The following is a 24,809-nucleotide window of genomic DNA, read 5'->3' as shown; positions in this document are numbered from 1 at the left end:
TTTGAAACAATGCGGGGGAAGAAAACCGCGTTGGAAACACAGATGATATTGACTCTGCATATAGATGAAACAATTAATATTTATATCATTAAGTAATACATTTATATATTCGCTGCTGATGAACATAATAAATATATTTTTATAACATTACCTAAATCAGAATAAATCACTAATCTCAAACCTTTAAAATATGTAGATGGATTAATGAAGTTGTTACTTACTATATTGGGGCCAATTCTTTCGACAGATATGTGAACTGTACCATCATCGTTTTTTAAGTAAAACGGCACATTAACTTTAAGTTCATCGAGATAAAAAGTAGAAGTTGGTCCATATGTAAACCTTAATTCCTGTAATATGAAGGAAAGACTGTGTCATTTATGTACAATATAAATATGATGCTTTTGGTATCAACATTCATATTTCTTCTCCTTATCATCCCTCCCACTCCTCCTTTCTTGCCTCCTCTTCCTCCCCCTCTTCCTCTTCTTTTTCAACTTGTTCTTCTTCCTATCTTCGTTCTCTTCTTTATCTTCGTTTTATTCTTTGTTTTATTCTTCTTTGTGTTATTCACTTCTTACAGGTTGGCTACACAAATGCGACCCAAATGACAAGTTTTATCCCCCTGTACACACACCACCAAATATTAGTATTATTATTATGGTTCGTTGAGATGGTGGCAGGGCAAGCAATATTCTGAGACACTGTGGATTTTTTGTCTGTAATGTCCAAACCGCTGGAACAGATCCAAAGATCATAAGTAAACTTACGTAGGAAATTTCGTTGTGCGTAAAATACACGTAAACGTCTTTGGTGACAGCAACGGGCTTTTTTCTAAACTGTTCGTTGTTGACAACCACTTCAAAATCATGTGGTGCACCGGGTAGTGATTTCACTAATGTGTATTTGCATCTGCCTTGGAAGTCAAATCTTCTACCATCGAAGCTACGATAATGAGGATCTCCAGCAGCGAAACATTTGTAATAACCTAATAAAGTATCAATACAATATCATAACACACAGTATGTAATATTACTTATTCGTTTATTTTATTTCCTGAATATTACAAATACCCTTCTTCATCCCCATGTTTTGTTTTTGTTTGAATTTGCAAAATTGAGATTTGAACTCCTCGAACACAAACTGAACAAGTTTTGTCGATCTAGTCGATTTGACGTAGTCTGTGCTATAGACCATGTAACTACAGCCTGTCTTAAAAAATTGTGCAAGTGGAAAGCGCCTACTTTGGCAATTAGAAAATACTGTTGTGACATGATGCTTACATCACCGTCAAGGGAGCAGTCCTAGCTTTCAAATACCGTTTGTTTAATTCATTTTGGTTTCGGCAATCCAGAGATCTGCTTCACTAAACACAAATGTATGAAAACCCTTTTGTGCCACTTTTTAGAAAATTTAATAGAATGTTATATCCAAATACCTGTACAGTACAGTTGATAAAAGGACATTCATTTGTATGAATAGAAATGCTTATGTAACAATTGCTCGGTATGTAATTATTGTATTGAAGACGAGGACAGCAAGATGCATTGCTACATGCGGCGGTCACGTAGAAGGAAAGAGGGCCCGGGCTCTGTGTGACCCATGCACAATAACAGTAATGTTAAAGCCCAAACTTTAAAATGTACTAAACTGTTGATTCAATGTCGGATTCAGCTGCTTATTATTTGTACTTATGAGTTGATTAAAAATCATCAATGAATTTTAATTCTTTAGTGTAAAATTTCAAACGTATACGATGTGCAATATTTTGTTAACATGATTTTAATTTTACAACACAGTGTGCAATATTTGTGTGTCTTTTAACATGCATTGAATGACAAAGAGAACAGTATTTACCAAGACAAAATCATTTACATGATATGTATTTAATTTTACAGCAGAATGTGAAATATTTATTTATCTTTTAATCAGCTTTAAGTTGGAAAAAGAGAATCATTATACATGATAAAACAGTAAAACAGTAAAATCAGTAAAAAACTATTTTTGTATTGTATTGTTGTGTAATCGATGCATTCTTTTCATATCACGATGATATCATTGATTTCATGTACAGGCCTCTTCCCTAGTAAAAGTGGCACAATTGTGATTTTCCCCTTTATTTTAACTAATTAACTAATTATATCTCGAGATTAAAACACGCAAATTGAACAGAACAAACGGCATTTGAGAGCTAAGACTGTGCCCGTGACATTGATGTAAGCATCATGTCACAATATTATTTTCTAATTGCCCAAAAAGGGCGCTTTTAACTTGCACAATTTGTTTTGAGACAGGCTGTATATTAGACATAAGGAGAGAAACTACAGGGTTCAACACTCTAACAGAAACCACAGTGGTTGACCGCTTCGCGGCTCGGTGTCGCGGCTTTGGCGCTCTGTTGCGACTTCGGCGCTCCGCTCGTGGCTTCGCCGCTCGTCCTTTCGCCGCTCGTCCTCCTCAATCGCAAGTAGTCCTTGAGAAAGACCAATTTGACCAGATTTCAAGTGAAATAAGATCACATTTACGAGTCTTATTTGATCTAAAATCATGTTAAGAATTAGTTTGATCCGGATAATATAGTGAGATCTTATTTCATTTGAAATCTAGTCAAATCGACCAGGAGCTTTAGGAGCGTAGGGTAAGAGTCATATTACGATGTTATTGTAACACATTTGTATATAAAATGTTTTTCTTACGTTCATTACAAAGTGGTCCACCCCACACTCCGAAAGGACACTGACACACAAATGATGTGGAGTCAGCTGTCTCTACACACTGGCCCCCGTGAAGGCAAGGGTTAGGTGAACATGGCGAAGTATCTGAAAAAAGAGAAGCAGATGGTTATCTATTAATATTATTGTGTGTATTTTATAAATAAGATATAAATATTTTCACTATTACTTCGGTACCTGCACGGTTGTTTGATGGGATCATTTATTAGTTTTTCACACAAAACATCATGTACACCCACATTTTAGGCTTAAACAGCTGAAGGCGATATCATGCTAATTTGTCCAGATGCTTTTGAGTCATTCTCAACTTTTGCAGCATTTTTTATCGGATATAAAATGTATCTATTAATGACAAAAATGGTGATGCTATTTAGTTACTAGTCTTTCAAGCTTTTAATACAACTAATTCCAGCCCTGAATTGATCTTTAGGATTCCGATGTACTTTTCGGGTTTAGCGATAAATTTTTGACACACCACGGTAGAAGCCTTTTATTGTTTGATGAAATATGTTTATTAAATTTCCTTGTTGCTTGTTTTACCTATTCCAGCTGTTTTAATGACAGTATTAATATTCACATACCCCTTGCAAATAAAGAAATATGATTTAGAATAAATAGCGTCATCTATAGTTTGTATTTAGTTAATATTGAAACCAAATACATCAAACAGCCGTGCATGTTAGCGCGCCATTCGGCATGTTAAATATAATAAGCTTAATATTTTACTTGCTCGATTTTTATTTCAGGCTTTCTGTTCAATCAATTTAGATTTACATTATTCTAATTTCCTTTTTTACATTTGTGATGTGCCCTCAGTATTTTAATTTAATTATTTAACTTTGTTTACAAGTTGAAAAGTATGTCACAAGAAATATGAGACAAGGGGAAACACCTTGGAAGTAATCATGCACGAATTTGTGTGTTATGTCATGTTTAAGGGGGATTCCCTTTCATTCATCAAATGATCAAAAGCAATTGAATCATATCTAATTATAGATTGTTTGGGGGAAACCCCTCTTCATCTCTATAAGTTCTCTTTATTAATATTCTTGGGAAATCCTTTGGATTGTGAAATGGATAAGATTTGGGAATCACCCACAGGAAGTGTTGTAATATGATAGAATGATCTATTAACAGATGTGAGTTTTGGTTGTTATAAAAGCAAATGTCAACAGGTTTATTACACAGACATTTAATTATTATGAAGCAGTTAGCTGTGTGTATGGTGCAGCAAAATATTTACAAAGTTGAATATTGAATCAGCATTGGAATTATAGCGAAGGTGCTATATTTAAATATTTAGCCGCTGAACGGAGAATATAGTGTGGAGACATCCCGAAAAGGAGGGATTTATTGTGATCTTCGTCTTCATGCTGATAACTGATTCAAAGCTTCTAAAGTCTGTCAAGTAGGAGAACTACGCAAGGAGTAAAGAGATTTGGAAAACTGCGCAAGGAGTTTTAGTATTGGAGAACGGCGTAAGGCGTTTAGTATTTGGGACATAGCAGCACCAATTTCGTATAATGATTTTATACGCAAGGATCATGAATGCAAGTGTACCATTGACTTTGCTAATTTTTGCAGGACAATTTAATTAGGATATATACAGCAGCCGTCCAGGACATTGCAAGAAATATATTACCATCAAGGAGAAGAATGCTGGCTAAGTACTAATTAGTTAAAAGAGTGATTATATTTGATTATTTTGTATGTGCATTTGTTGTCATATATTGTACCAATCATATCTTACTTTCAATTAAAGACTTAGATTTTTGTTAGCTTAATCAAACAGTGTAATTGTGTTGTGCATTCGTGTGACTTCGGGTAAAAGCTGATTTTGGCCTTGAGTCAAGTACGACTCATAACACACTCTATAAATAATATTTTTGTTTCATAAAACATCAAATTCGCGTGTTATTATCCATCGGTGTACAGGGGATGGCACACAAGAAGTTGCCAATGTGGCGCTCGCCTTCACCATCAAACTGGGGATCTATACCCCAGAATGTTGTTACAGTCGGTTATCGCCAGCTCTTCACCAGCTCCAGGAAAAGTGTCGTGAACAAACCAAAGGACTTTATGTCACTTGTGTGGACCTGACCAAAGCGTTTGATACTGAGAGCAAGAAAGCACTTGGGCAAATCATGAAACGCCTATTTCTAGCTCCTACATACCTTTACATGTTTTGCCATCAGATAGCAGCTCATACCCTTCTTCACAATAACACCCTCTTACGTCATCCTGTACGTCACATACTGCATTATCACCACACCCAAGGTCGTCACATTCCACCAGATCTTTTCCGATACAACGGCACGTTGAAGAGCAGTCACTTGCAACAAACCTCGTCCCAGCCTGAAAGTTCAGTCGCACAAATGTCATTAAAGGTTCTGCCTCAATGCTGATTGATATGTGTGTTCGGGTGTGGAGGTGAGCGGGAGGCAATATTTTTTCCGTAGTTAACATTTAAATAGGAGAAACTTATACTGTATAGTGTTACATGTATTATGAAGCTAGATTCCACCATAGTGCCATTATTATTTCTTCTTACTTAACAAAAAGAAACGAAATATATTATATAGATTTAAAATTCTACCAAGGATCGGCCGGGAATCGAACCAACAACCTATGGATCCATAGTCAGACGCTTTACCACTGTGCTACGAGTAGCTCTACAAGAAATGCGTCTGTTTATCATACTTATTGATTAGCGCAAACACACGATATACTATACTTAGTGAATACGTATATAACAGCCGATCAACCCTAACCCTAACACTAAACCTAACCCTAAACATAACCCTGACCCTAACTCTAATAGGCGGGACACTACGTATACAGTTGCTTTAACGGGCTCCCTATACAAATGTTAACTACGGTAAAATATCCGCGAGCGGGAGTATCATTTCGTCCTATTACGACAATTAGTTACCAGCATCAGTTACATAACCACCCTAATTATTTCAGATTAGTCCATTTAATTTGTATCATTATTATTTTGTTCATTCACAAAAATCGGTGATTAGTTGTTTGGTTATCAAAACTTCCTTCACCCAATGGAATTTGGGGAGCTGCACAGATAATTGGTGGATGTTACGGATAGGTCTGCGCCTGAGGTTCGGCTGCAACTGGCCTAGATGATGCGATATGATTGTGCTGATTCACCATGGCAGCGAAATTACTTTGAATCCTTCAAGATCTAGCTGGAAAAAGGCGCTATAAGCCGAAATTTATTTATCATTTTATTAAAGATTTGTGAATGAAGATTTGAGAATAAATATGTTTAAATGCATACTTGAAGCATATTTTGTACTTTGTTTATTACAAAAATGACTTCGGCAATTAGCATAGTAGGCTGACGATATTTTTCCACAGTTATTGCAAACAAGGATCTTATTAAATAATAATCTAAAATATATAAACCGTTCTGATATTAACACGATACATTTTATCGTGTTAATGGTCAGAACGGTTTATATATTTTAGATTATGAAACAAACATGGAATGCTCACTAATACAAAAATATATTATTAGCAATAAAGGAACATTAATTTCAGCATCATTTTCTTTGCACTGGATATCTGACTGACTCTCTGTGTCAAATCATTTGGAAACCTGTTACCGTTTATCGGTTTACATAATCTTATTTTGGTTCTAATGGCATTTATTAATCTGCGAAAAAATAACAGATATCGTAGGGTTACATAAGTACGGACTTTTCTTTATGTTTATTTACATTGCTTTAATTATCATCCAATATAAGAATAATAATCAATTATACACCATGGGTTCTTAACTTCTTTAAAGTGTAACATTAAAATGAAAAGAATTCTAAAGCGCCACTATATCTGTGTAAGCGGAGGAGATTGGCTATTGGGTGGGGTTCATGGGCTCGCTTTAGTGCCTCTGACAGAGTCCATGGGCAAGCAATGGGCACCCCCCCCGATTTTAATGTCCCCACCACAAAAATACGTCAGTAAAGCAAGGTTAATATATGACAGCTATCTTACCGAATAGTATCTTCCCCCTTGTGTACATCCACATTGACTAGGCAGAACACACTCATCACCAGAAAGCACCAATCCTGACAGACACTCACACCCTTGAAAGCAAGCACGTTGTGCACAAGTGGGATTGTTCTCAGCATTAGGATCAAGGCAAGTGGCCTGACACGGATTAGCACAATCTGTGTATCGCTTGGTTGGTCCGCAGTCGATTGCTAAAAGAAGAGGGAATATGTTATTTTTTTAACAAACACATTATAAACTATGTAGTTCTTTATAATTATGTGTTCTATAAAAATATTAGGCCTGTTCATTGTACATATAACTATTCTAAACACATACCTAAACAGTAATCCCCCTTAATGAAAGACCATTATTCCAAAATCGTTTATCATATGCCAAATTTGGGATATGCATTAGAAGTAGAATAGATTTCTGCGCATTATGACACCGGTGTTGTTGCAATGGACCCAATATTGATGTAAACGGATTTAAACGATCGTAAGCCAAGACTTGAAACTTGCAGCACAATCCTATTGGCCTGTATTCATTGTCCATAAAAGGTAACGTTTTCCTTGCAATATTATTTTTTGTATAATTTACATGGAAGTTGTGATTTCTGATTTTTTTGTTCTATTATTATTTTAAGGGGGCGTCCCCCTTGCCAAAATTTATGGGTGGGGGAGGCGTGCTTCCGTCGCCTATGCCTGTGGGTATCAACAGAGGGCGTTCTGAATAAACCTCATTTATACAACTTATTAATATTTGTAGCAGATAATTTCATACTGAATGAAATAATTTAAACTCTTCTCGCTTTTCACATAAAAGGTTTTGATTTCGAAAATTAAATCTACATATGTTTAAAAAACACTGTTAGTCCTACCGCATTGGTGAAATTCATTACGCCAACCATTTATGGCCACCCCAACTTCACGACATGCATACACATATTTGGTAAAGTAGTCACACAGGATATCCGTTGAGTTTTGTGCCGCACATGAGTCGAATGAACAATCTTTAAAATATGGTTGAGGATCGACGGCGTCACGACAAAGTGCAAAAGGACCTAATAAGTAACAAAGCAAGACAATAGACATGATTATTTATTTTGCAACTTGTACCTCGTCGTCGTCAAGTATGATCTCTATTTAGGTAGGGTCCATGTTGTATTTCAAAGGTTGCGATAAATCAGGAAAAAAACAAATCTGGATTAATTACAGAACAAAAGTAAAAATGAATAATAAATTAGTTACCGTTTATATCTGAGACTGGGAAGCATAGATCACTAACATCTACTTTAGCATCACAAGGATCGACATCTGGACAGGAGTCAGGATCATCAAGAACACAATCACAACCTTCACGACCATCATATTTCCAACTGTTTCCAAATTCGTTAACATTATGAATCTATAATAACAAAATATACTCAAACTTAAAAACAGGGAAAATATGACACAACATCCAATGGGGAAACACAAGACATATAAACAGAGTTAAAAACCCGACGTTTTGACAAGAACTTTTCTTTCTCAAGGGATAAAATAAGAGGCCTGCTCTCAATATAGTGGAGACCAGCTCAGTCTAATTGGTTGGAACACATTTCCCTGTTTTTATCAATATACTCAATTCATTGCATTTGTCATCACAGGTTAATGCCACAGATTGCTATATCTTGTTTCCAAGAAAACCATTGTTACCAGTGTATTTTTACTAAATTCAAGCACCATACCTTTGTTTAAATTCACTTAAAAAATAATTCCACAACTAAACTACAGTAATGTTAAAAACAAACTGTATTTCTTGTCACCTATACCACCAGATTAGATATTTTTTTCATGTTTGGCCGATCCATTTCAAGTAGGCAATCTAAACTGTACTCACCATTTACATCCTAAGAAATCTAATTATATTGTTCTAATGCCATTTCATTTGTATACAGTGAAAGAAAAACTAAACAGAATATCAAAATTGATGACTCATAAATGATGTCAAATGTTGTTCAAAATGGATGCCTAAATTTGACCTCTACCAGTTGACACATAACCTGACCTAGAAGATCTTGGAAATATCTCTTCCAAACAATATGATAAAAGCTACACAGTATTAAATTTGCTACCATAACCATTGTGGAAGAGATTATATTATTAGCATGCATGACTAAGCATAATTTTTAAGGATTGTTATAACAAAAGATAATTTATTCTATTCAAATACTCTACTTGAATATAATAAAATTATGATAAGGATAATGAACTGAGTGCAATGCATTCGTCAAGATAATCGCACGCGCCGTGGAGTTATTGCATTTAGCTCGAGAGCCGATAGGCTCAAGAGCTAATGCAATAACTCCATGGCAAGTGCAATATCTTGACGAATGCATTTGCACGAGTACATTATCCGTCATACACTTTGAGTGTAGGCCTGTTAAAACAATAGGCAATATTAATTGCTGCATTCATTATATTAGTTTTAATATTAGGGAAAATATCTTACATTTTAAAAACACCGTTAGGACATTGACCAGCTACGTAGCATTTAACTGGTAAAGAAAATCAATCCAATCAAGTTAGCTATCAATGGTATCGATTGCGCCATACGTCATACTTTAGTAACTTATTCACGCATGGTTTGTAACCAATTGACTTTATGTTGTGATCATTTAGAGCACTGATTCACCTGGAAACGATCGATTTAGATGTCCGACTAGTACTACGGTGAATATCAACTGGACTTTATAGCTCTATAATTTGAACTTTAAAATCTACTTAGGCCTATATTAAAACACACGACATTGGGATTTAACAATTTGTTCAGTATTATAATAGGCCTTCAAACACATGTGTTTGAAGGCCTATGGTATTATAAAGCATGATCATGATATTATGCGCTAGTGTGTGTTTCCCGGGCCCGGCTATGTTATTTTAGATATAGGCCTACATGTATTTCATTTGTAAAATGCTGAACATTTTGCAATGGTGTCATCTTGTATAATTATGATCCACCTGTTTTTGGCCCTTTTTGATTAATAGAAGCTCTATTATTCTCATTTGATGTTTGATTTATTTGAGGTCATTAATCATAATTTATGACAATGATCTTTGCACGAGCGATTGCCCAATAGGGTGCAACTCTACTAGTCTTATTACAAGACTGCCCTACCCCAACCCTAAACCCTAACCCTAAACTCCGTAAACGAGGACTGGACTCAAGTCTAGCGAGTTGCACCCTATTCGGTAATTGTACCCTATTATAGAACACCGTTTGTAACTATACCATTTTAACACCACAGAATGTATATTCGTACTTTTTTGTTGGTATATATATCGAACAGACAATTTTATAGTTATGTGACCTCTGTGTCGAAAGCGCCACCTAACTCTACTAGGCCCTATATGGTTATGTGAAAGTAGTATTTCTAGTATTTGAGCGTGCACGTATTATCTAGAATCTATTGTTTAGCGTGCAGGTTTTAGATAATGCATTGTTTAGCGTGCAGGTTTACATAATTTGGGCTGTGGGTAGTTCGCGAAAATAATGCACGGGTAGTTCGCGAAAATAATGCACGGGAGAAGAATACATAACGATGAATAGAAACGGGCACTAGAAGTGTATCGTTTGTTATGAGACACACAAATGAGTTTAGTACAGTAAACAAGAATATATATATATAGAGGCCTAAAGGACAAATGATATACTAACATGGTTTTAACGGCACTATGTAGGTAGAGATGTCTAATAATTTGAGTCAATAAGGTGATGAACATATTTTATGTACTTCATAAATTTGTAAGAAAAAAAGGGTATATTATTATTGATGTAAATCATGATATTCTGTAACCTTAAATGTGTGAATTACACCATTTTGTGCGTGATTTGAATCGGAAGACTTGTTTTCTCCCAATTTTGGTTGGTCATGCCGAAAATGCAGCCGCTCGTTTGCATTGTCCTTCTTACTTTTTAGAACAAATTCACTTACCAATTTTCATTTTGTGCATATATTTTCATATTTTTTTGCCATATTTTCTTATTTCTGGTTCATTTCTCTTGTCTTTTACAGTTCTAATAAAGGCCTAGTGCCGAAAGCTTAACCTCGACTGTATTTATAAATACGCACGTGACCCATGGGTACTACACACCATAACCAGCAAGCGTGACCAAATCCGCATGCCGTTGAAGTCGACATGGATAGGTACTCGTTAGATAAATATCATCAGATTTAAGTATTGATTGAATTGCAAAATAATTTACTTGAGTGGAAGAAGGGCCCAACTCCAATTTTTTACAAAAATGAGTTAGGCCCAGCATTTTATTGCCAGCAGACTGATCTTCCTTGTGTGTGAAAGATGAGCCAAAATCCACTCTCTAAATAGTCTTCCACGTACACTTAATCGTGGTTTTCATGGAAGAAAGGCCCAACTCCATGGAGTTGGGCCCTTCTTCTACAAATATAGGGTTAAAGAGGAATTTTGTTCATCCATGAAATCTGCTTTTCACTACAATAAATTTTCTTTCTAACATATTTCACGAGTTATACTTGTGCAATTAATGGTGATTTCCTAATTTCTGTAGCTATTTATAACACAAAACTGGCACTTGCAGTATATTAGTGGAAGAAGGGCCCAACTCCATCTCGTATTAAGACCTGTACCGTTGCCATGGAAACATTATATATAATTTCGAATGTATGTACTATTGTATGTTCATGTATTAAAGGTCCCCTGAAGATGAAAACGTTCTGTCTATAAAACTTTTCCAAATATTAAGTTTTTTCTTAATATCTCAAAAACAGGTTCGATGGAGTTGGGCCCTTCTTCCACTCAGGTATTCAATTGTTACACACGGGGGGGGGGGGGTGAATTTATAATATGTCATCAAAAACAACATTTTTTAAAAGTATTTTCCGACGGAAAACATATTTATCGACGAAAAATTTTGCAATAACATCACAAAGTTAAACAAAATAGACAATTTTGCTGCATAGTCTGGCGCTGTCGAAGCATACGTATTAAGGTAGTACTATGTAACATTAAAACCAAATCTAGTACCAAGGTTTGTAAGGGACCTTTGAAGTCATCCAACTCATCTCCATTGAAGTATCCACACAATCCCTCAGCATTATTCATGAATGTATCCAGAAGCCGAACTGTTACTGCCATAACTCCATCCCATATTACTTCCAGCCCAAAGTCTGTTTCTAATATCTGTAAGTGACAATAGAATTGAAAAATATCGTGTAAAATAAGAAAAGAAATATACACCATATAGGTCTACATTGTTATCAATTATAATAGTAAGGCTATCAAGTGTTTTTTTTTCTTTCTGATATACCCCAGGTAGAACATCATAGTTTTGAAAAGGCAATTTCACATAATACACAGTAGGGCCTTTACTGTCCCCTTGTCCTACATTAAAGGTACATCTATCTGCCGATGAGTACCTCCCTCAATTTGAGGATGTGAACAACTACCTAGAGCCCTTTGAACAAGTTCATTTGGATTGTTAGATTTCACTGTTGACATAGTTCTTTTTATACAAATCCAATAAAAATGAAGATGGTAAATTCACATTTTAGTGACGTTTCACCACTACACTAGCGGTTTCTTCAGACTGGCAACTCATCACATCTGACTGCTTCCTTTTATAGGCAACAGGAACCACTATAGAGGGCGTGGTGAGTTGGTCAAAGATGATCATACATTCACAAGTCGGCTATCACCGATCATGCTGCCTCGACAAATCATTCCATCAATTGGGAGGACTCAAAAGTCATCGATAGAGAAGCTGACAAGACCACCAGGTGGCTGAAAGAAGCCATCTGGATACGCCGGACGAGGGGGCCTACTCACTCAACAAGATGTTGTTATTTAACACCAGTTTTTTTAAAATATATATCCAAGCACTATGTTTTTACTGACATTACTGAAAGAAAAAAATATTGCTTTATTCTTCAATTAAATGAGGGATTCCCGACCATATAATACAGGAACTTTTTGGGAGGGAAGAGCATTTTCACCTAAGGCAATTAGCCCAAGGCTCGAACCCTCGTCGATCGTATCTCCCGGCCGGCAGCGCAACGCCTTAACCACTCGGCCATCTCGCCCTCGTTTCTGACATTTGTCACAGAAATGAAATCAAATCAATAGAATTTACTGAAACTTTCAAATCTTTGCTTACATTGATTTAAATGTACGCTGCGACGTAAATATTTAGACAATTGCTACAAATGAGGTGTCAAAATGCGTAGAAATAAATTCTGCTTCCAAAGCATTTTACAGATTTGTAATCCAATAGCCCGTTTTTGAAGATTGGAAAATTATTTCAGGTGGGTATTTACTTTTTTTGAGATGTTTATAATGAATAGTTACATCTCATCAAAACGAATTATTACGAACTTACGGAAGTAACTGTTCAAATTGATAATATCGCCAAATTTTTGTCATTCTAAAATTCGTTAACATTTTATAGAAATGTATAGATTCTTGTGAAATATGACCCAACTTATCAAATTGAGTACCTTGTCTTTTTAAAATTGAAGCTTGTGCGAAAAGTCCTCCATATAAATTGTTTCGGAAAAAATCAACGTCGATTCAAATTGTTTTGAAAAAATATAATCATATTAAAGCAAGAAATATTAATGTACAGACAACAATTAAAAACAAAGACGATAATAATAATAATAATAATAATAATAATAATAATAATAATAATAATAATAATAATAACAATAATAATAATAATAATAATAATAATAATAATAATAATAATAATAATAATAATAATAATTGTACTAAATTATAATTCTATTCAACTGGACTTACTATTTATGATGGCTACGGTATCACGTCATATCCATGACGCATCATCAGGCCGAATGATCTTGAATTGACTCTGTATTCTTGACCTGTGACGTCACGATGGTAGATGTGACGTCACACGAGAGTCGTCGAGGGATTTTCCTGATGGTCGGTTCTTAACATCTACCATCGTGACGTCACAGGTCAGGAATACAGATCCAATTCAAGATCAGTCGGCCTGATGATGCGTCATGGATAGACTTAGACTTAGTACAACTATTTGATCTACCTGGATCAATTAATACCGTCCATGTAAGGGCTACTGATGAGGCTGGCAATTTGTTATTTCAACGTTCAAATTAGACATAACACAATATTGTTGAAAGCCTGTTGGTCCGATGTTTATAGGTATAAAGAGATCAATAGAATTAATGTACATAATACAACCCTTTCGATTCTGGTATATGTATGCCAAGGTATATTTTACAAAATGGGGCAGAAGTACATGTGCATGCGTTGGTATGGTAATGGTATTTAGAATGGGCATCGGGAGAAGTGTAGCGATGTTAACCTTTCATGCATGCTTCACACCTAACTTGTTGCAAGAAATTGGTTAAACTTTTCTTTCACTCATCTACCTGGATGATTGATAATATTCATAAATAATAATAATAATAATAATAATAATAATAATAATAATAATAATAATAATAATAATAATAATAATAATAATAATAAACAAGAAATAGCAACATCTACAATCCTTATTTCCGTAAAATCTTACCGTGCTAGAATCTTCCCTGTACACTCTAACTAAACCATATATACCATCAGAATCGAACGGAAGGGTGATTTTTTCTCCATTCACTCGAATTCGTTTTTTTGGTCCAATTGTAATTTCCTGTTTGTGAGCAATGTGACTACGTTAGGATTTACAAAGTAAGATACCTGTCATTAAGTAGGCTTTATTAAGGAGAATAGTACTGTGATCAATCTCTTACGACCGCGTTATAATAATGTACCTATTCCTACAGGGTGTCCCCCCCAAAAAAAAACCCACAAAAAACAAAACCCTCAATGCGCCCTCTTTTTCTCCTATTTCTGAAAAGTTAATCAAATATACGAGGGGGTATCCGAAAGTTTTTGACATCACCCAGAAGGAAAAGAGCTATATTGATGAAATTTTGTCAGTGTAATCACTGGTCCTTATGTACATTATGGTCCAAAAATGGTTTCCTAAGTATGTTTAATTTTTTACAGGTGGCGCTAGATGGGCAGTAGGCGCATAACCTGCAAAATGGTGAAAATTGAGGCACGCAGTGTGATTAAGTTCCTGCATTTGGAGGGTTAGGCCTACAATGCTCAGAAAATCTATGATGAAATGAAAGCTATCTACGGTGATGATTGCCCATCATATGGCACTGTTACTTTTTGAAAAAGGAATTTCCAAACTGGCCACATGTCCCTCACAGATGAACCAAGAAGTGGACGTCAATCATTTACGGATGATGCGGCCACAGTGAAGAAACTCAAGAAAGTGGAGGATCTTATCATGAAAAGGTTATGCGCCTACTGCCCATCATAGCGCTACCTGTAAAAAAATAAACATACTTATGAGACCATTTTTGGACCATAATGTACATAAGGACCAGTGATTACACTGACAAAATTTCATTATCTCTTTTCCTTCTGGGTGATGTCAAAAACTTTTGGATACCCCCTCGTATTGTGGACATTCGTTAGCTTTAATAAACCGAAAGAAATATTTCAATCGGCTCACAACTTTTGAAGATATGCTCTTTAAAAGAAATGTACCCGTTTTTCACTCTGTCCACGGAGGAGGTTTGGCTGCTTCAAAGATTGAAAAGGGGTACACGTACCATGCATGAATATCAAGCATTCCTCAATGATAACTTTAGAAAATAACGAACTTTATTTAGGGAATGGGCTTTACCGGTGGGCCTATTGGCTAGGGATTGTGTCAAGTGTCATTATCCTGTCGGCAAAATGGGTGTGGGATGGGACTTTTCTTGCTATACTTGCAATTAAACTTAATTTCTTGCTAATTTATGCCTTTTGGTTTTATTTTGTTTCTTATTTTCTTACTTTGTTGTTTCTTGCTTTCTTTTTATTTACAACATGTCATTTTCTCTTTTTGGGAAGACTGTTTGCTATGTCCTTGGATCTTTTGAAGAGAATTTACTGTGCTGCTTTGCCCTCTACCTGGTTGCCTCATTGATGAATACAGGTTTCAGCCCTGGTCCTCATTGCATTGCATTTCGTACCCTCCTTGTGCGCCATATACTTGCGAAAGCAGCAGTAATACGGTTGCGAAGATGTTGGAGGCTAGCTGGTGATCCTCGCTCATAGTGAATGCGTTCCAAAGCCTAATGCTATTTTCTATCCATGTCATTTACCACATTTTTCGATTTAATCGTTGATGTAGCCAATTAAACCTCATCCGTAGACAGAGTGAAAAACGGGTACATTTCTTAAAGAGGGCATATCTTCAAAAATTGTGAGCCCGATTGAAATAATTGTTTTGGTTTATAAAAGCTAACGATTTAAGGTTTCTTTACATACAAAAATATTTTATTGGGACACCATGTATTTAGTCTTGTAAAATTGGTACATATTTTATGAAGTTGCGTAATATTTTGTTTAATTTAAGTAAGAACCAGGAGTGTGTATTCAGAATCCACCGGAAGCCTCAAGGGCACCCTTGAGCAAATTGAGTTATCGAGGTCAAAGGTCATGCAAGGGGATAAAATTTTTTTAAATGCTTTAATCAAGTTAAAGCCAAGTAAAATATCAATGGTCATAATATCGTTAGAATGCCTAATTAAGGGTAGACGAGGTATTGTTGGTCGAAGCAACCTAAAAATCGATTTCCATTATCTAGATCAATATATTATTGAAAAATAACACCTTGATGTTTTGCAAAAGTTCATTCTGCAAATCATATACTTTGCAAACTTGCTTAATTTATTGTTGTTAATGAGTTATGTACATTTTACAAAAGTGTTGTTGTTTCAGCCCTCTTTACAACGTAACTCAAGAACCTATAAAAGTATATCTGTGATATTTTAATTCTTCTACACACTCGCTATGAATTGAGCAATACAGTTTTTGCCAAAGCTCACCACCATTCGTAAGATGCTGTGAACTACCAAATCACAACAGTTTAAAATAATTAATAACCTTAATGGGCTATGAGGTTCCGAGCAAACACAAAAACGTTTTAAAAACGTTTTAAATAAGTTATATTTTGGCTTTTGGTTTAGGTAAAAACGTTTTAATAACAGTAAAATGTCGGGTTATATAAAGGTCATGATAACGTTTTAAAACGTTTTGTATGAAAACACACTACAGCAATATTTTTAAATGTTTTCAAAAAATGTTATTGTAAACTATTTTTACAAACATTTTGTCAAATATTGTGTCAATACTTAAATAACATTATCTTGTTTGAATGTTTCAATGTTTGAACCTAGCAAACACGGAAATGTTCTTTAAATGTTTTTTGCAAAACCTTTTAATAACATTTAAATTTAGGGTTATACAAAGGTCATAAAAACGTTTTTAAAACGTTACTGAAAATATTTTGGGCAAACATTTTCGCAAAATATTTTTTCAACCCCAAAATAACATTCTGTTTAGAATGTTTTGTATCAAGTTTTCAAGAATGTTTTTGGAATGTTATTGAAACGTTTTTATACCCTTTATATAACCCGACATTTAAACGTTTTCTGTAAAACATTTTTGTTTGCTGAGCAGTGGATTATCAAAAAATGTTTTTTAAGGTTATGAAAACGTTTTATGCTCTTAATATACCCTTTATATAACCCGACATTTAAACGTTTTCTGACAACCTTTTATAACCTTTTGCGAATGATGTCGAAACGTTTTGTGTTTGCTGGGTTATAATAGGTCAAAAGATAAAAACGTGTAAATTTAAAAATGCTCCCATTGCAATGAAAATATTCTTCAAGTATCCGTCTTGACATCAGGAGTCTGGATTTCATGTTGTGACCGAACTGATTACACACAGTGTTGTTTAAATGTTAATAATACAATCTGACCTATACATCAAAACCGCATTGATTAGGATATACACGACTTTGGCCTTTTGCCTTTTATTTCTTTGACCAGAGAGACAAAATGCGTACACTATATTACATTATATTCCTATACATTTATAATCAGAGCGCTTACCAAATCGTCAACCTTGATTGTAACTTGTTTCGTCAGAGAGTATATTGGGTCGTATTTAAAAGCGATATTTTTTACGATTACTTCAAAACTAATATCTCCAGATATTGTTTTCACAAGGGTATATTCACATTGTCCCATGAAATCATATTTTCGATCATCAAAGGTATTATAATGAGGTTCGCCAAAAGCTCTACATTCGTGCCAAGCTGTAAAACAAGTGATAATATTAAAGGTATAGTCAATGTTAAAGCATAAGAGACACGCGTCTCCTCTCCTCTCCTCTCCTCTCCTCTCCTCTCCTCTCCTCTCTTCTCCTCTCCTCTCCTCTTATCTCCTCTCCTCTCCTGTAATTATTTAAGCATTACAGGTATAATTTGTTATTTGTCACTATTTGCAACGAGCTTTTTAGGTTATTAATGAATGTTTAATTATCAATACGGTGCTTAAGGCATGTCACAGCTTTCAGGCCACATTTTCCAGTTCGGGTAATTTTGCTTAAATAATACAGTAATATTCTTCTAATACATTGATCTTATAGACAATGAGTCATTGGTTGCATTTATATTTCGATGTGTTATAAAAGTTATGAAATACAGACTTGACATGAAGTATGGAATATTTCTTCATGAAGTGCTAAGACTACAACCCTGGACAAAAGGGTTGGAATGAAATTAGTCCGGTATTGCAAATGAGCTGCCGTTCCCCCTATCAATGTTGAATCCTGACATTTTATTCATGTGTGCTCAGTAGTGAGGGTAGTGTTTAGACTTGACGCTAAAGAAAGCGACATTTCATCACTCTATGGTGCTCGTATTGTAGTGAATTAGCCTAGAATGGGGAATTTAAGAAGATTGAACTTGAGTTCTATGGGGTACATTTTATTGAAATTTGAGGTGATTAACTGAATCTAAATATCAATATGTTGGTCAAATCTGAAATGAACTTGTAATGTACCAGTTTTGAATGTGGGAGGAGCTTTTGAAAAAAAAGGCTCTTAAAAATGGTACGTAGGGGGCCTATTCAGAAAGTTTGAATGGTCCTCTGGTTCCAAATGTTATAAACTTACTGTACATAAAGAAACAGCGTGAGTTCACAGGACGACCAGGAATCCGTTCTTGTACCGTACCCAGAGGAACCATTCAATCTCTCTGAGTGAATACCACATTCAAGAGACAAATTTTAATCTGCACCCATTTTCAAAAAATTGTGCAAAGTGCATTTCAGCTCTGTCGAACGGCTATTGTGTCCAAACAAAGCTCAAATGCAGCCCCTTACTTACTCCCCACCATTTTAGGCAAATACACTACATTATAAACACCATAATGTAAACTCATGGAAAGTACATTTTCTATCAAATAATTATTTTACACAATCTCCCGACATACTGCAATCAATATTTTTAAAACCCATGTGGTTTATGCAGACCCCTTCCAGACTATTGTAGTCTTGCCACTTCGTGAAGAAATATTCCATATTTAATGTCAAGTCTGTAGGATAGGTAAAAAACCGACAGTTTATGCTATTTCCTCTTCCCAGTGAAAATCATACCCATAAGGGTAAATAAAACCCATTACATTGAGCCTTGGACTCATACCTCCTCTGTGAGTGTAGGCTTTATATTTCTCTATATTTGGGCACAAAACCGTTAGCTCAGACACCGCTCTGACTTGTCTCGTAAAGACATTAAAATTATGTGATCTGCTTAACGCGTCTTATGCATGTGAGCTCATTAATTCAGTGACGCATAAACGGTGTGCATATCGCTATATGTCGTATGTTTTATTTATACATCCCAGCTGCGTGAAGCTCCGCTCAATAATAATACGATTGATGAGCTAATACACGCATTTTAGGCGCTGGAATGAAATAGCAATTATCTTCGTTTTACCTCATTTGTTTGGCTCGAAATGAAAAGAGGTCAACGTGATCAGAGAAAACTAACATTTAAATAGGAATCTATGCTTTATGTAAATAACATATTATTATCAGTACAATGCTTAATGGTTTTTTTATGATACCTTAGCATTTGTAATTCAACGCTAAATGCTTTATATTCGGGTGTATTCATTTTCAGCAACCGTACTTTTATCTATTGTGCAATTGTCTAATGCGGTTATAAATAATTCGTTGGCCGTATCACATACTGACGTATTTGACATTTTTAACATTTTTGAGAAAATTCGTATGTTAGTTAGTTATGTTCTACTCTATATATTCACCAAAAATGATGCCTCAAAGTGGCTTAATTAGTAAGATATTAATTAATTTCATTATGTCGTATTTACAAAACCTTGAAATGTCTGCATCACATAACGACGTATTTGCCGATCACCTATACTGCGCAAGCCCAGTTTATCGTATCTGCAATTTGAAGAATTTGCCGTTTCACATACCGACGTATTTGCGCGACGTATTTGCGCGATGCTGTCAATGCACGGCAAATTTGCTGTTTTGTCCTTTTCACATACTGACGTATTTGCGCAACTGTTTCACATACTGACGTATTTGCGCGACGTATTTGTCATTTGTCACGGCGAAATTGACATTAGTCCTTTTCACATAGTGACGTATTTTATTTAATATTCATTTTTTGCAGAATAAGTTATGCTTTGATAGTGATAAGTGAATTATATTGAAAAAATGGTATATTTGCATTACTGTTAAACTGGTTTTAATCGACAATACTATTTTAATCAAGATTATGCAGCAAATGAAAATCGCTAGATTTTCAAGTTCGATTTCAAGTTCGAAATGCGTATTTTGCAAATACGTCAGTATGTGATACGGCCGACGAATTATTGATGTGGTTGAATACTATATTGAATAAAATCAAATCAATTGGAATCATTTTACAATCATACCTGCACATTTGTGTCCGTCCTGAACAAAACCATGTCGACAATAACAATCCCGTTTGCCATTTTTATCGTTAATGGTACATTGTGCATTCTCGTCACATGAGCCGTCACCGTATGGAGCACAAAGTATTTCACCACCCTCCTGACAAGTACACTCCTCGGAACAGTCATCCTTCAGAAATTTGGCGTTGGGCTAAAACCACAAAAAATCACAACAAATATATAAACACACAATATAAATATTTTTCAGTTTGGTTCAATATATTAATTTAGGGAGCAATAATTAATGTAAACCACAGAGTAAACACACAAGTAGTAACCTTAAGCATAATTAATTGCAACAATATAATTGGAGGTGAACGCGAGGAAAATGTTGTAAGCTACAGTATGATATCAAATTAGAACGGTCGAGACATTAATGACTGAGTGAAATGTGGTGCGCGGTGCGATTTTATAAAAGATGCGGTATGAAGTTGCATATTCCACTCACTTTAAATGAAACGCAATCTGCGTATGTAATCAATTGGAAAGAAACACCACTGTCCGTGGTCTTTTCGATATGGAGAGCATTATGTATTGTTAATACCCAATAATTTTACACAGTAACCGACCCTGCCACTTTTCAAATCGTACAAATTTTGATTTGATTTGTTCGGGTTTTGACACACCTGGATAACAAAAGAATGCCTCTATTGAAACTGATTTCCATTGGGATCCATTTTGAACACCGGGACGGGTTACGAACAGTTAGAGGTTAACACTCTACTCTTTACCAAACTAGCTGCGAGATACATGTACAGGTATGGCTTTCTGTTCACGGTACCGACGGATTAACGTTCCCTCCGAAGGACAGAGTACTTTCATATGATCATGATTCATTTACCCAATTCTAAATGAGCCATGGGGAGAGCGGAAGTCTGAATTGAATCTACAGAGGTTGCCAATTAATTTCAGACATTGTTTTTCCCAAGTCAATATCCCAGCAATTGAACCCGAGACCGTATGCACTACAGGCAAGTACCCTAACCATAAGCTACTTTGTCCACGATAAAAGTCATTCAATCATTGCTTATCGATCAAGCAAGATTGGTGTGATACTGCCGCAAACAAAACTCTCCAAGTGTTCATATCAAGTGGGGACTTTCTAATTTAGATGTGTTTGTATGAGGGAATCGATCAAGCGACGGCCTACAATACAAACTACTACGTTCTGCAATCAACGCTTGCGAAGTTACGATAAGGATAATGAACTGAGTGCAATGCATTAGTCAAGATAATCGCACGCGCCGTTCGAAGTAGTTACTGCATTTGCAGCCGATGAATAGGCTCGAGAAGCTAAATGCAATAACTCCATGGCAAGATAATCGATGGAGTTATGCTTTAGCGATATCGAGAGCAAATGCAATAACTCCGCACAAGTATTATCTGTCCGTCATATACTTGTCCGTCAGTGTATTAAAACAATAGGCAATATTAATTGCTGCATTCATTATATTAGTTTGAATATCTGGTAAAATATCTTAAATTTTAAAAACACCGTCAGGTCATTGACCAGGTAGCATTTACTAGTAACTGGTCAAGAAAATCAATCACTGTATAAGTTAGCTATCAATGGTATCGATTGCGCCATACGTCATACTTTAATAACTTATTAACGCATGGTTTGTAACCAATTGACTTTATGTTGTGATCATTTAATATCGTGGTTCCGAACACAGAGAGCACTGAAGCAGTTGACCTGGAAACAATCGATTTAGACGTCCCACTACATGTAGTACTACGGTGAATGGAGATGAGAGAATAAACTTATATATCAATATCAACTGGAATCTTTTTATTTTTATTTTTCAGTTCTTTTCTTTCTGTTTTCTTTAGTTTCTTTTGTTTAAGTTCTTTTGACCCTCCCCCCATATCGTTTGTGGCCACCGTTATCGTCCATAATAGCTGTACATTGTCGTCTCATGCTCCCGAACAGGCGTGTATAGGGCAGTTTGTCACTTTTAAAACTTTTCTTAACAAATGCTGGTAACTTTACTTCTGGAAGTCACATTTGATTCAATGGGGTGTCAGAATGTGCAGGATTAGATAGTGCATCTATTAAAAAAAAAAATTTACCCAAATATGGTTTAGTGTTAAAATTAAGAATTTGTTTCAAAGTGTAAGGATAAAATGTAAAGAAAATCAAACCGAGCTAACCCAAGGTCAAATATCATATGGGGTCAAACGTTAAAATATACCCAATTAAGCTCAAACGTGGTATAAAGAATACTCGACGCAACGGGAATATATCAAAAAATCAAGAGCGTCATCAGGGGTCAAACAATATAGTTATCATACTGCCGGTGCTCTCATAGCCACAGAGCCCTCCGAGCTATAGGTGCACTTGTATTATTAAACAATTTGCTCACCGCATAGTACTTTTCGCCGTTATATGTGCATCCACACTGATCAGCAGACACGCATCCATCTGGAGTCCAAAGCAAATTTTCTTTACAGAAACAGCCTTCTATACATTGCTCGACACAATAGGGCTCGGGGTCAGAACAAGTTGGTTGGCAGGCTGGACCACAATGAATATATATCTCGTGTAGAGCACATTCACTGGCTGTTAAAAATGGAAAATACATTTCAATGTTATGATGAATGTAAGTTCATACGTGCTGGTAATAAAAAATGTCCAAAAGTTTAAACTGACTTTCAGCACAAAAATTAACTAACCTTGAATTTTCGATTTGTTACACACATCTTCATCAGAAGAAGTCCTAAGATGTTGTGATGGACTTGCCCTTTTGTTGATCATTGGCAACTTTTGTTCGAATGAGGGCGTTGTATAAGGTTGGCAATTCCAGTCCTTCATCGCGATTTAGTTCTGGCGATTTCTTCTTGATCTGGATGGCCCCCCGTACTAAACGGGTGTACTCTCTATCATCCTTGACTTAAGTTGTCAAAATTTGGTGATACATTTTCAAATTTGTTCATAATTTTTCTTCCATGACTACCATCTTGGATTTGTACAAAGAAATATAGAACAAAAAGGCAATTTCACAAGACCAGATCTCCGAATGCATTTATGAAAACCCGTATTTATAAATGATTTCTTCATGTGAGTATTTGCATAAATCATGTAATCCATTTTCAAGGGTTACTGAAAAGGTGTTTTTTGAAAATACTGAATTTGAAACTGGAATTTATTAAATGTTGTGCCATTTTCCCTTGGTTTTCCATAATCTGTCCAAACTGCCTATCCGAAACACGCATATAAAATTGGCCATAACTTTAGAACCATTTATCCTATTGATGCTCCATTTAATGAGCTCTTTAATATAAGGTATGATTCTACAATACAGGAGAAACTTCAAATTTTCATGGTCACCCCTATTATTAGATTTGATTTTCTATTATTAGATATGCTTTTCGGAAATGAATGGTACTTAAATTGGTTCTGTTGCAATTAGTGGTGAGTTAACCGCTTATTTTTTATTATTTGACTAGCCTATACAGTGGCGTACCGTACGGTCGTTTGAAAAAAAAAGAAAAAAAAAAAGGATTTTAGGCGTTTGCGCCCTAAAAGCAACCTTTTTTCAAAATTTTATATGCTTTTTCAATTTTTGCGCCCTTTTTTATTTGCTAATTCGTTTTGCCGCCCCCTTCGTTTTTGCCGCCCCTGTTTTTGCCGCCCTTCTTCTTCCGCCGCCCCTTCGTTTTTGCCGCCCCTACTTTGACCCCGGGGCTGGCGCCTCAAAGCCCCCCCAAAAAAAAAATAGGCGCATGCTATACGTTTTCATTCCCATTCATGTATATGTTGGATATCGTTATAATGGAGTATAATCCGATATATTGACAGATCATTTGAAACACCTTACCACAACTCGGTACCATATCGCGCCAATTGTCTAGTAATTCCACACCTCTAGCATTGCAGTCACTTGCATATTGAGCCAGGTCATCACATACTGCCTCCACTGGTGATCCAGAACATATGTCGTATTTACAATTGGAAAAATAAGTTGCTGGGTCGATGACGTCAAAACATGAAGCAAACGGTCCTATATAATATGCAAGAAAGTGTTAGAACATTGTAAAATAGTATTGTATAATGTATTTGCAAAAATACCAGACGACAGCATCATATATTTTTGCACTTGCTGCCTGATGTAGTAGAAGTTATGATGTAGTCATGCTCCTCGTCCAGAGACCACCTT

At 35.6% G+C, this 24,809-nt stretch overlaps 1 protein-coding gene across 1 annotated transcript in view; it reads right to left on the bottom strand.

Moving 5' to 3' along the window:
- The window catches only part of LOC140160832 (IgGFc-binding protein-like), an 81,442-nt gene that overhangs the window by 52,687 nt on the left and 3,946 nt on the right, over positions 1–24,809 (bottom strand). Inside the window, exons 6-18 of the mRNA XM_072184144.1 lie at positions 24,471–24,653; positions 23,016–23,212; positions 20,611–20,800; positions 17,750–17,955; positions 14,319–14,435; positions 11,786–11,941; positions 7,991–8,147; positions 7,621–7,803; positions 6,744–6,952; positions 4,907–5,087; positions 2,697–2,819; positions 771–988; positions 222–350 (exon numbers count right to left, since the gene is read on the bottom strand). Of these exons, the coding sequence (XP_072040245.1) occupies positions 222–350; positions 771–988; positions 2,697–2,819; positions 4,907–5,087; positions 6,744–6,952; positions 7,621–7,803; positions 7,991–8,147; positions 11,786–11,941; positions 14,319–14,435; positions 17,750–17,955; positions 20,611–20,800; positions 23,016–23,212; positions 24,471–24,653 (2,249 nt within the window). The remainder of the gene's footprint in view (positions 1–221; positions 351–770; positions 989–2,696; positions 2,820–4,906; positions 5,088–6,743; positions 6,953–7,620; positions 7,804–7,990; positions 8,148–11,785; positions 11,942–14,318; positions 14,436–17,749; positions 17,956–20,610; positions 20,801–23,015; positions 23,213–24,470; positions 24,654–24,809) is intronic.

Source organism: Amphiura filiformis, chromosome 9 (assembly GCF_039555335.1).
Source record: "Amphiura filiformis chromosome 9, Afil_fr2py, whole genome shotgun sequence".
Classification (NCBI taxonomy): domain Eukaryota; kingdom Metazoa; phylum Echinodermata; class Ophiuroidea; order Amphilepidida; family Amphiuridae; genus Amphiura; species Amphiura filiformis.
This window is presented reverse-complemented; position numbering and strand designations above follow the sequence as displayed.